Source organism: Siphateles boraxobius, unplaced genomic scaffold, assembly GCF_051911475.1.
Source record: "Siphateles boraxobius isolate OS27281-9 unplaced genomic scaffold, OSU_SipBor_1 25, whole genome shotgun sequence".
Classification (NCBI taxonomy): domain Eukaryota; kingdom Metazoa; phylum Chordata; class Actinopteri; order Cypriniformes; family Leuciscidae; genus Siphateles; species Siphateles boraxobius.
This window is the reverse complement of record NW_027508866.1, coordinates 33719936-33732200: the sequence shown is the minus strand read 5'-3', so window position 1 is coordinate 33732200 and position 12265 is coordinate 33719936. Positions and strand designations below refer to the sequence as shown.

General features: G+C 38.3%; 1 protein-coding gene across 14 annotated transcripts in view; it reads right to left on the bottom strand.

The window, feature by feature from the left end:
- Positions 1–630: 630 nt before the first annotated feature.
- pitpnm2 (phosphatidylinositol transfer protein, membrane-associated 2) overlaps positions 631–12265 on the bottom strand; it is a 63192-nt gene continuing 51557 nt past the window's right edge. For 4 of the 14 annotated variants that reach the window (XM_077243687.1, XM_077243684.1, XM_077243685.1 and 1 more), the window contains 11 exons: positions 11552–11689; positions 10006–10170; positions 9135–9386; positions 6970–7118; positions 6005–6121; positions 5803–5919; positions 5482–5630; positions 5253–5402; positions 4604–4787; positions 4112–4240; positions 631–4042 (listed from right to left, as the gene is read on the bottom strand). In XM_077243687.1, coding sequence (XP_077099802.1) covers positions 3701–4042; positions 4112–4240; positions 4604–4787; positions 5253–5402; positions 5482–5630; positions 5803–5919; positions 6005–6121; positions 6970–7118; positions 9135–9386; positions 10006–10170; positions 11552–11689 — 1892 coding nt within the window. In that variant the 3' untranslated portion in view covers positions 631–3700. The remainder of the gene's footprint in view (positions 4043–4111; positions 4241–4603; positions 4788–5252; positions 5403–5481; positions 5631–5802; positions 5920–6004; positions 6122–6969; positions 7119–9134; positions 9387–10005; positions 10171–11551; positions 11690–12265) is intronic. The other 10 variants (XM_077243690.1, XM_077243691.1, XM_077243692.1 and 7 more) reach the window with 3 other exon arrangements.

Here is a 12265-nt window from a genome sequence, read left to right as displayed (position 1 = left end):
TATGGCCACCATGTACCCATCCTCTGATGGCTACTTCCAGCAGGATAATGCACCATGTCACAAAGCTCGAATCATTTCAAATTGGTTTCTTGAACATGACAATGAGTTCACTGTACCAAAATGGCCCCCACAGTCACCAGATCTCAACCCAATAGAGCATCTTTGGGATGTGGTGGAACGGGAGCTTCGTGCCCTGGATGTGCATCCCACAAATCTCCATCAACTGCAAGATGCTATCCTGTCAATATGGGCCAACATTTCTAAAGAATGCTTTCAGCACCTTGTTGAATCAATGCCACATAGAATTAAGGCAGTTCTGAAGGCGAAAGGGGGTCAAACACAGTATTAGTATGGTGTTCCTAATAATCCTTTAGGTGAGTGTACATACATACATACCTACCTTTCCACCTAAATCCATCTCTACCTACCATACATACTTTAATTAATTTCACCCAAATTAACTCAGACCATACTGCCATCTCTCACTCCAAAATGAATACAGTTAATAAATATAGAAAAATACAAAATTGTGACTAAAGACGTTCTTTACAAAGGAAAGTACATTAAAAAATTATTCTTGCAGAGTGGTTCATGTCACACATTCATAAAGCATTATAAATCACAGAAGACTTGCAGTTGTCCAACTGTATTTAATCCACAGTACATACAGTTATACACATGAGAGCACTGAACCACCGACCTGGTAAGAAAACTGTAAAGGAGCGAGTCCAGATCAGTACGTCAACAGGAGTGTAAAATGAACCTGCAGTACGTCTCCATTCATCATTGAAAAGTTGTTGGGAAAGTGATTCATTTGCAGGGATTATCTGAAAGTTTTGGCAACAAATAAAATGGGCACAAAACATGATTTTTTTGGGATATTTCACCATATTTATTTCATCCAATGAGCATGTGTTTTGAAACACCTGAACACTAATTAGACAGCATTTACATGTCAAAAATACTGTAATGTCAATTTATTTCAAAGTATTTCTATGCATTTAACGTCTTTTAATATAATGCCGTTACTCAGATGGCAGTATTTTTTAAAAAATATGGTTAGATTTAGGATTAACGGTAATATCATTTAAATATTTGGTATTAACAACTGATATGATGTTCTATATAGACAACAGCATATTTGTAATAACTATAAACTGGAGGTTTGTAGTGTGGCCCATTATTGAAGAATACAGGAAAGTGTACGAAAGCTTCTCTGTGACATGCAAAGTACAAAACTGGCTATAATCTGGTTTATCTGAAGATATAATACTTGGCCTACAAGCAAGGCCGCGGATGTTTAAACTAATGTTTGCCGTGTAAAAACTGTGGCACAATTGTCGATCACAATGTCGTATGATTCCCTGCGATGTGTCTGAAATCTTAATCTCAACAATTCGCAAATGAAACTCATCAACTTTCTTAACGTTGGTGAAAAATAGCTTGATTTGAAAACAGGAGGAAGTGTAGAAGTAGAAGCAAGACAGTTCAGATGGCAAGAGTGTGCAGAGTAATATAACGGAGAATTTGATCAGTGGTTAACATTCAAATCATAAACCAACAACCAAGATGACCTAGATATCAGTGGTAGAAGTTCACAAACCTTCCAGCATATTTATTTTCCACTGAGAACCCCTGATGTCTGGTACTGAACTAGATGCATTGAAAGACTAGTAATACCAGTCCAAATGCCATCTCAGAGCAAAAACTTTGATTCAAAAACCATTCAGCACCAATTTAAACTCGGTTGTTTGCAGCAAATTTATCACAGAACCACATTCACAATTCCAATTCACATTACGTGGAAATTTTTATGCGCTAAACCGTCTGCAGCGCTTGTACTTGTGTAGGTGTGCGTGCTCCTTGCCTGTTTGTTTGCTGAACTGATTGTCCGTGGGGTGGCGGTGGTTGCGTCATCTAGAGTTTTGCTAAGGAAACACTGTCAACGATTATGCACAAGGAGACATGTCATTGGTCCGTTAAAAGAAGTATTTCAGAAGTGTTGGACAAAAGAATAAAGCAACACATGAAATACAGTCAAACCTGAAATATCCATCATCTTATGAAGCTACAGAAATAAATAAATTCTGACCTTAACATATCCTATTATAGTGAAATTTACATCTTTACAGTATCTACACTGTTTGAAGTCCCATTCAGACCTCGGTTCAGAGCATCCTCCACTCCAGACAAAGGCCACGTTCCAAGCCTCCCAGTTCCATTAGAAGAATGCGTCCGCAACATGCAGCATGGCTATTCCAGTGTGTTCATGACATGATATATAGAAACAAACCGTGGATGGTTCACGACTCCACCCGACTTTGTCATGCTGTCCGATTTAAAATAGCAAGAAAATTAAAAGCACAATTTCTATATACCTCAATCACTTACATATGAACATATGGACAATATCATAGATAACTGAAGTTGATCTAAAATGATCTAAAATCTTAAAAACATTATACATGTGCCATGGAAACGCTTGGGAAACGTTGCTACAATCCATCGGTAACGTTGGACGTGTTTGGGTTCCTATGATCTGCCTGCTTTTGGCACATTTCTTGCGTGCTCTTGTTTTCGGAGAACTATATAATCGTGCTTAAGCGCACTAATACCCTGCCATAAATAATAAGGGACATGTACTACACGCGAATGTCATGTAGCCACATGAGATGGAAACAAGGGCCTCCACTATTCCACTAGTGCAAAATAACAATGAGGTTATGCAGTTCGAGAATTACAGCTTTCGAAATGAATTCGTCTTGGCCGTCGGCAGTATCAAGTGAGCGAGTCGAATCGCTTCCTGATCAGCTGGAAATGAGTGCAAAGGATTGAGAGGAAATGATTGAGCGAAATCTTTTAAAAGTTGTCATTGAACATGCAAATCCAGCGAGCTGCATGGCACGTCCTCGATGGGAAATTCTTTCCACGACGACAGCAGCAGAAAGGTTTTTACTTCAGCAGATGTGGCGTGTGCTTGCGACCGCTGTTTGGTGGCTCAGAAGTTAACAAACCAGCAGTTCAGAAAGAAAAAAACATGGAAGGTGACCCAGCAGCCCAGGTCGAGGTTGTGTCTTGGAGGTATTGCAAGCAGATGGCCTTGTAAAGGGATTGTTCTTGCTCTGAATAAGAAGTTAAGGCCTCTGATGACCTGTAGACGGAGTTTGGTGTGACGGGCTTTGATCCTTATTGCCAAATGCTGCTGCAATTCGACTCGGAGAGGCTGCCGGGATGGGGCGACTCAACGGAAACAAATGAGTAAAATGGCCTCTGGGTCTCATCAGCTCCTCAAGTTCATGGCTGCCCTGAGCAGGTTAGAGGAGGCACGTATTTACATGTGTGGGAATCTCTGCAGAGACCGGAAGGGAAGTCTGGGGAATGATAGAGGAAGTGGGTCCATACCCACCCAACGATCCATGTTTTCAGTCCCAACAGTACATTCAATCAAGTCAGAGGCGAGGGCCATGACCCAGAGCGATGCTTAAGGCGCTAGATTTCTGGAAAATGTTTGGCTGCCGGTCTAAAATAAAATAAAATATATGAAACGGAAAAAATTCTCATGCAACAATAGTAATGCCGTGAGATTTGCTCACAGAGTCTGTTGTAATACTGTGAGATTACGTCATGTCCGTCTCCTACCGTTCTTGCAGCCCATCTGCCCAATGAAGTGCCTCCAGAATTTGAACCCTATGGGAGAAGCCTATTTAGGGCTCAGGGCTCCGCCCTCAAGTTTGCTGGTTCGGCCCCAGCAGCCGGCAGCGATGCTCATGCTTCTCTGTGCACGTTCGGCCCGCTCCCGGTCACATTCTGATTGGCTCTGCGCACGTTCGGGACGGCCTACCGGTACGGGCGGTGTGGAGGATGTGGGTTGCGAAGAGATGGTGCGCAGCAGGTGATTGCGCTTCCGCAAGAAGTCGCCACTGCCGCCCAGTCCGAAACTGCCTTTCCGGAGGACCATGCGAGCGCTGCCGGTCTTGGCAGGTCTCGATCTCTGACTGTACTCCAGCTGGGAAAGATGAGTCGCGTAGCCATCGGCGATGAACTGTGGAGAGAGAGTGACGGCTCAGTGAGAATGTAGAAAAACTTGTGGGGAAAAACTGAGTAAACTTACCTGACACTGGTATTGCAATTTCTTTGTTGGTCTCCCCACAATGTAGATTTGTGATGGCGGCAGACCAAGTGATGTGTACACAGAGATGTCCTTAGTGGAGCCATAAGCAGCGAAGATCTTCATATGTGCCTACAAAAGAGCAGCTTTTCAATTATACATTTCACATAATTTAAGCAAAGGTTAACACAGGGTTTCTGCAGAGTTTTAAGAAATAAAATCAATAGGCTACAGAACAAACCCATAAAATCTTGGATTCTTTTACTTTATTAAACAGCCTGGTGCGCACACTCTAATGTTGCAATATTAAAATATAAACAACAATTTTGCTGATACGATAATGTGATTAAAAGAAAGGCAATGAAAATATTGTGGATTTTTTTTCTGATAAATATCGATATTGATTCAGGATTAATGCATTGCAAATGCCAGTACTATATTACCCACAAGCCCCTGCGCTACAGAAAAGGCGCCGTTTGTGGTGTTTGTTCGCACCTCTGTGATGAGAGCCTTGAGGAAGTTGGCTTTGTGTCGGAGGGGGTCGTGTACGAGTCCATCACAGAAGGACACGATCCCGTGAGGGAAGTTGTGCTGAGAAAGCCAGGCCACCACACGCTGCTTCTGCATGTCTGGCCGCCCCGTCACGTACACTATCATGTAGCCTAAGTCCTGCCAGTGCCTGCAACAGGACCAACCACCGTCAAGAACAGCAAACCATACAAATGACTGACCTAAGAGTTTCATTAACCCTGAAAATATTAAAGTAAGAAATAATCTAATAATGATATTTATAATGAAATAATCTAATCTGATATTTACATTGCCACAAATTGAGCTGAAATTCTGATATACTGTTAGTAATATTTCAAGATGAGCACTCATTGATTAACATTACACTCTAAGTTATTGCTGCGTTTACTTAATAAAACCAGTAAAGATTTCACAGCAAAACGCGTGAACCACGACCCGAAGGTGGACGTTTTTACAATTACTGTATACTAACAATCAGCAACAGAAGGCATGTAGTAGATTGTGTGCAACAGGATTTTCAGCAGTCCTGATCATGTTGATCATTTAGAGGCCTTAGAAATTTGCGTATCACAGTAGGCTTTATAGGGTTAAATGAATGAAGACATGCTCTCACCTGACTACGTCTACTGCTCCTGCTCGCACTTTAGGGTCGCTGCCCATGATGGACACGCTAGCGGCAAAAGAGCCGTCGATGCTGAACACGACAAACTCTGTGCCACACGGTAGCACGGTCAGGTAACTGTCAGCAGAGGTGTGGTCGCCCCTTTGGACAGAGAGGACGTTGTTCACTTGTTGAAAATACATCCGTTTATGTGCAGAATAAATGTACATTTATAACTTACCTGACCACCATTTTGACCGGATAGACGCCGATGCTCAGCCGTTTGCTGTCCGGAATCACGTAGGAAATTCGGCCGCTGCTATTGGTTAGTTCTGTGCTGAAGTACACCCACTCACCAGATGGAGGCTGGGTCATGATGTGGATGTCCACCTTGAAAAGAACACAAAAAAAATTAATTTAATTAATATGAAGAAGTGAAATTGAATAAGAATAAGATGCCAATGGAAAAAACTTTAAAGTAGATTTGTACATTTTCTGAAGAGAGTGATGGGCTACTTGATTTTTCAGGATCTACACAAACCAAACTTTATAGGGCACTAACCTTCTCTCCTGTCAGTGTGACCATGTCCAGCGGCCCGTACATGAAGCGACCCATGACTACCTGAAGGCCGTCCTCATTAAACACGGCATCATTCACGCGGTGATTTGCTGTAACATTCTTCAACACAGACACATCTTCACGTCAGCAACAATCCTGTAATCCACTCAATAATAACATGAGGTTTTAGAGATGCCCGTCTCACCCTGATCTTCACATGTGTCCTCTTCCTTATCCACTTCTCCCGCGGTTTGGATGGAGTGAATTCGGACACCTCCTTCCCATCTAGCTCCAAAATACTCGAGTTCTCATGCCTCATTACCTACGAGAAAAACAATAAATATATTAAATGGCATTTAAAAAAATTATAATTTGCTATGACTAATAATTTAAACAAAATGTATGCAATAACAACAATTTATGCACTACCACAACATTAACAATTAACACCCCGATCTTTACGTTCATTTCATAATCAGTCATTTGCCTTCATACAGTAGCACGAAATATCACCGAAATTCTAATATTTTTTTGGAATTAATTAAATTACACATAATTAATATGAAATAGGCAATCCTTTATTTTATTACATTCAAATTTTACCAAAAACAGCTAAATTTAATATAATAAAGATAATTTAACAATTTTACTAAAAATATTTAAAATAATATATTAATAAAAGTAAAATAAATATATTGCATTATACAATTATGATATAAATAAAGATATTTTATAGCATCTTTATTTAAATAAATAAATAAAATATTTTAATATACATTAATAAAAGGAAGAAAATAAAGTATGTTTCTCGGTGCAAATAACCCTGAATATTCCTTTAGGAAGAACAAATATTTTATATTGTAAAATGATGATATATAAATAAAGATCTAAATGAATAAAGATAATTTTATAACAGTTTTATTTACAAATAAAAGTAAATACAAATATTTTTAAATATATTAATAAAAGGCAGAAAAAAATAATATTTTTTATTATGTAACTATGATATAAATAAAGATATTTTATAACGTATTTATTTAAATAAATAAATAAAATATTTTAAAATATATTAATAAAAGGCAGAAAAAATAAACATATTATATAAGTATGTTTCTTGATGGATATAGACCTGAAAATTCCTTTAAGAAGAATAAATTTGATAATCTTCACCTGTCTGAGCAGGAAAGACACAACATCCGTTGATTCCCAGTAGGAGGCGTGAAACAGGTGAGGTAGAGCCACGGTGGGGAACGCAGTCAGAGCGTCGGGACAATACAGGGCGAAATCGATGCGCTTGGTTCCCCACCAGCGTGCAGCGACTGCAGGAGAAACGAGAGATTCAGTCACGCCTGTCCAAACCATTACTGCTACAACGGCAGCTTCAAATACCATTAAAGATTTCGGTTTCATCTGCACATAATTTATGAATGTTTCAGATGCTGGATCGAGGACAGGACGAGGACATATGATGCAGGTTTGCTTCAGGGGCTCAAGAGGAAGGAAAGAAATGGAAAGTTGTTGTTTTGTAATGTGCACTTCTTCCTCCCATGACCCATTGCAAAGACATTTAAGAACACAACCCTATTTTTGGATTGAAATTCTTTTCATTGGGGTTTAATGTTCTTGAATCTGCAAACGGCCTCTGGTCCTCTACAAGTCGGATTGTGAATAGAAAACCAGTTTTTATTCAAAACTGGTTCCATTTTGACTGGGCGGTGAATAAAGACAGTATACAGACAACATGTTTTTTTATTGCAATGTCCTCACTGGTTGCACGTAACAACATACAGCATGAGCGGTGCAGTCTGATTCACAAACAAAAGAGTCGGTTGTTTTAAAAGAATCAGTAAAAAAAAATGTAAAAAAAGATTCACTCACATCTAAATTAGGGCTGCACGATATTGAAGAAAAATGCGACATGCGATAACTCATTAATGCGATATTTTATATGCGATACAATAATGGTTAAAGTGTGTAAAATAAATGTAAATTATCTTTAAAATATATTCAAAATTATATAACCTACATACGCGTTTCACATTTTTTGTGGCAAGAAAACATCCCTACAACTTCTGAAAGTGAACAGTAGTGTTTTACTGTAGAATAAGAAGTGTTATTTTAACATCAGTGTAAACCACTGGATTTAGGGTTTCATACATTAGGTTTATTTAACAACAGAAACTGAATAATCAAATGTAAAAATAAAACGCTGCTAGTTTTCATTGTATACTGACTCCTATTAAAGCTACAAAAGTTATTCAGCCAAGAGCACTGTGATTTTCTTTTTGTCTTTTGTTCATGACCCCAGTTATTGCAAGCCGGTGCGATATGCATATCGCGATATATACATTTGCGATATTTCGATAATTTCTATATTGTGCAGCCCTAGTCTAAATGTAATTAAAGACTAATTTGGAACAGACACGAAATAAATGGTACTTAAAGTAATAATAATTTGCTATCACTAATTTTAGAGAAAAATTATGCGATAAAAAACTATTTATGCATAACCGCAAATTTAATAATTCATGCCCCCGATCCAGATTTGATGTTTAGTAAATCAACTTTTAAATATTTAAATATTGTCCAAGTATAAAATAATAATATTAAATTCCTGTCCCTGATCACATAATTATTAATTTAGTAAACCATCCAAATATTTTTTTTTTGCAAAAAATTATATATTATATAAATAACATTATTATTTGCAGAATATGCAAAAAATAATTTTTCACAATAATTTTTTTTTAAAAAGATATATTACAATAAAATATTTACCAAAAAAGTAGGTTTTAATATAATAAAGATAACAATTTTATAATAATTTATTTTAATTTTAAAATAAACATGCATTTTAATAAAAAAAAAAGCTTAGTACATAGTGGAGACCACTTCCTCAAAAGTACTAAAAAATTATCAGAATCAATAAATTCCTTCTGATTCCCATCCTTATCTATAAGTGACCGCTAACAGAAGATATACAGGTCGTAAGCATGATAATGGGAGCAAGACCAGTGAGCGTCATTTCAAAGCATCTTCAGAAGGTCTTCATCATTCAGGGCAAACCCAGAGCGGCTCAGGGTTCCAGAGATGAAGAACCAGAGCACCAGCGCTGAGCTTTTAAAGGATGGGGGCATGAATCAGAAAACAAAGGCATCAGCGCTGGGGAGGTCAGCAAGGAAACAGGCTGAAGATTCGGAGGGCTAAAACAGGCAGTAGGAGGGATTGCAGGGAATGCAGCAATGGTAGAAACTAACGCAGGCAAACAGGAGAGCGGGTGCATCTGGAGGGTCGAGGAGACCCTCTGACCGGACGTCTACCCACGCTCCAAGTACCTTGCTCGATGTCCAGCGGGACACACGGTGATGGTGGGTCTGAGGCGAGCGAGGGTGAGGGCTCAAAGCCTAGAGAGATGCTCTGCTCTGTATCATCCAAACAGCTGGAATCCTGCCTTTCTAGCGGACGCTTATTTTGTGCTTTGCAGGATTTGGGGGAGGGGCTTCGGAAGCTCATTTTATTATAGGGGAGGGCCAATTGGGACAAAAGACTGAGCTTTTTGGAGAGTCTAAGTTGGCATGCTTGTGTTACTAGAGAAAAAAACAACAACATCAAAACAACAGTAGTCAAAAGGTGAACATGATATGTGATAGTTCCTAGCTATATTTGCAGCATTGCGGCTTTTTTTTTTTGCAGCACACTACTGTACAAAGGTTTAGGGAAAATAAGACTTTTTTTTAAAAGAAATTAGAACTTTTATTCAGCAAGGTCCCTGTAAATTGATCAAATCTGACAGTAATGACTTCTATAATGTTAGGAAAGATTTATATTAATCAAAGAATCCTGAAAAAAATGTATCATGGTTTCCACAAAAATATGAAGCAGCACAACTGTCAGCACTGATAATAATAATCAGAAATGTTTCTTGAGCAGCAAATCAGCATATTAAATGATTTCTGAAGGATCATGTGGCACTGAAGACTGGAGTAATGATGCGGAAAATTAAGCCTTGCATCAGAGGAATAAATACAATTTTTAAAAAGATTAAAATATAAAAGTTATTACAATTTTTTTAATTGTAATTCACAATATTAGTGTTTTTACTGTAATTTTGATCAAATAAATGCATCCTTGGTGAAGATTTCTTGATATCAATCTTTTTTGTTATTCTATTAAACCTAACCCGAGTGTGTACATGTGTTAACTTACTGTTGGCGATGTTGGAGGCGGTGTAACTGTCCGCTAACCCGGACACCTGGCTGGCGATGCTGGTCTCACTGCCCCTGCGAGCCCCACGGAAGGCAGGAATGGATCCCGGGGACGAAGGATTGGAGTGATCCCCAAACATAATGCTGTGAGACTGCATCACGTCCGCTGTGAGGAACAAAACCAGTAATTATAGGCAGTGTTGCGATCATACCTAGATTTTGGATCGGAGCTTGATTATACATTTGTAAAAGGGCCATTTGATTCAAAATGATAAAAGGAAGTGAAAAGAAGATGCAAACACAAATCCAAAGAGATATAAAAGAAGTAAATACTGCCCATGAGTCCATTTTAATCTGTTCCTTCCATTCTGGAGGAACCTAGGAGAGTATTTACTGTTTTTACATGAAGTCCTCATGGGGCATTATCTACCAAATACACATGCAAGCCCGTCATCAGAATCAGCATTTGTCTTTAGTCAAGCTGCTTGAATTTATATTTTATTATTATTATTGCTGTATTGTTGTTTTAAAGGTGGAGTGTGTAATTTCTGCATGTACTAGTAGCATCGAATTGAATGGCAAAAATAGTGCTGGTTTCCAAACAGGTTTCCCCATAGGTCAGACCGCTTATGGGCAAACCTCATGAAATCTTTCAAGAACATGCCTAGGTTATATTTCACACCAGAATCAAAAGGGCTATTTTATTCATATAGGGACTATTATTTTCATAATAATATACAGTACCGGTCAAAAGTTTGAAAACATAACGATTTCTATTTTTAATGTCTGCTCATCAAGCCTGTAATTATTTGATCAAAAATACAGAAAAAACTATAATATTGTGAAATATTATTACAATTTAAAAGGATGGTATTCTATTTTAATATACTTTAAAATATAATTTATTTATGTGATGCATAGCTGAATTTTCAGCTTCATTACTCCAGTCTTCAGTGTCACATGATCCTTCAGAAATCTTCTGAAAGTTCTAAATTATTTATACATTATAGTATTATTTTGTACTGCCTTAAAATTAGGCTGATTTAAAAACATGCATTGTCAACAGTAATTTTTACTATAATACTATACTACTAACCCAAACTTTACAGTAAAGAATCGAATAGTATCATAGAGAATAATATTCATAATTACATAAAACAAAACAAAAGTAAAGCATCTATTGTATTGGGGGTGAAAATATTCTTAATTATAATGTAAAGTATAATTTTTCTTCTGATTTTGTGGTGAAATGAAACTCATGTGGTTTATACTTGTCTACACTAAATTAGGATATGAAAAAGCATTTTAACGTTGAAAAAATACACACTTCACCTCTAAATTCAATACCATCAGTTCCACATGGCAGCATCCAGTGGCAGGAAGTCACAGTAAAACTCAAAACCGACAAGCCCCAATGAGAGAATCAATGTCAAAGCAGACGCACAAACACAGATCATGTGAAATGAGGGCACACGCCACACAGGGGTGACACACATAACAGGGAGTTTACACTAAAGGGGTGCAAGAAACCAGGAATGGCTACACACACTCGGCGGGGGCCGGTATGGCTTGCCAGTTGAGCACAGGGACGGGAATGGAAGTCTCGCTGATGCCATCCTGAAAGCGCTGGGCGGCACAGCTCACACTCTCCAACAGGAGGTGAGGGTTACTCTGGATGGTTTCCACTGCCACATGTCAAACCCAGCGGCATGAGGGACGTGGAGACATGAGAGCGACGTGAGGGGAGAGAGACAAAGAAACAGAAAATAAAGACAAATAACAGACAGAAATGACACAAACCGAGGCACGAGAACACCAGCCAGAACTGCAATGATGGACGATGCTCTTTTACAAGTGCTCTTGTAAACAAGTACTCTTTTAAACTAAACCATAGAAATATCTGCATTAATTCACATGCGATCACACGTAGGCCCTGTTTACAATCACGATTTCTCAAATGTAAACGGGTACCTTGAGCTAATATAGCTAGAAATGCATGAGACCACATTGCATTTGTAGTGTAAACGCTGCGGTAATATGTCCAGATGCATTCTGGACAAAAGACTCACCTGTCAATCATCCATTGCAATAAAAGATGTAAATGAGCCAATTACATGCAGCTTCCTGTTTTGGGGGGGGGTTTTTTGACACATTTTGCATTGTTATTAGCATGCAGTAAGACATATACATAAGAGTAATGTATGCAGCAGGGTCTTAGTTAACTAAAACTAAAATCATTAAAATTGTTAAGTAAAATAATA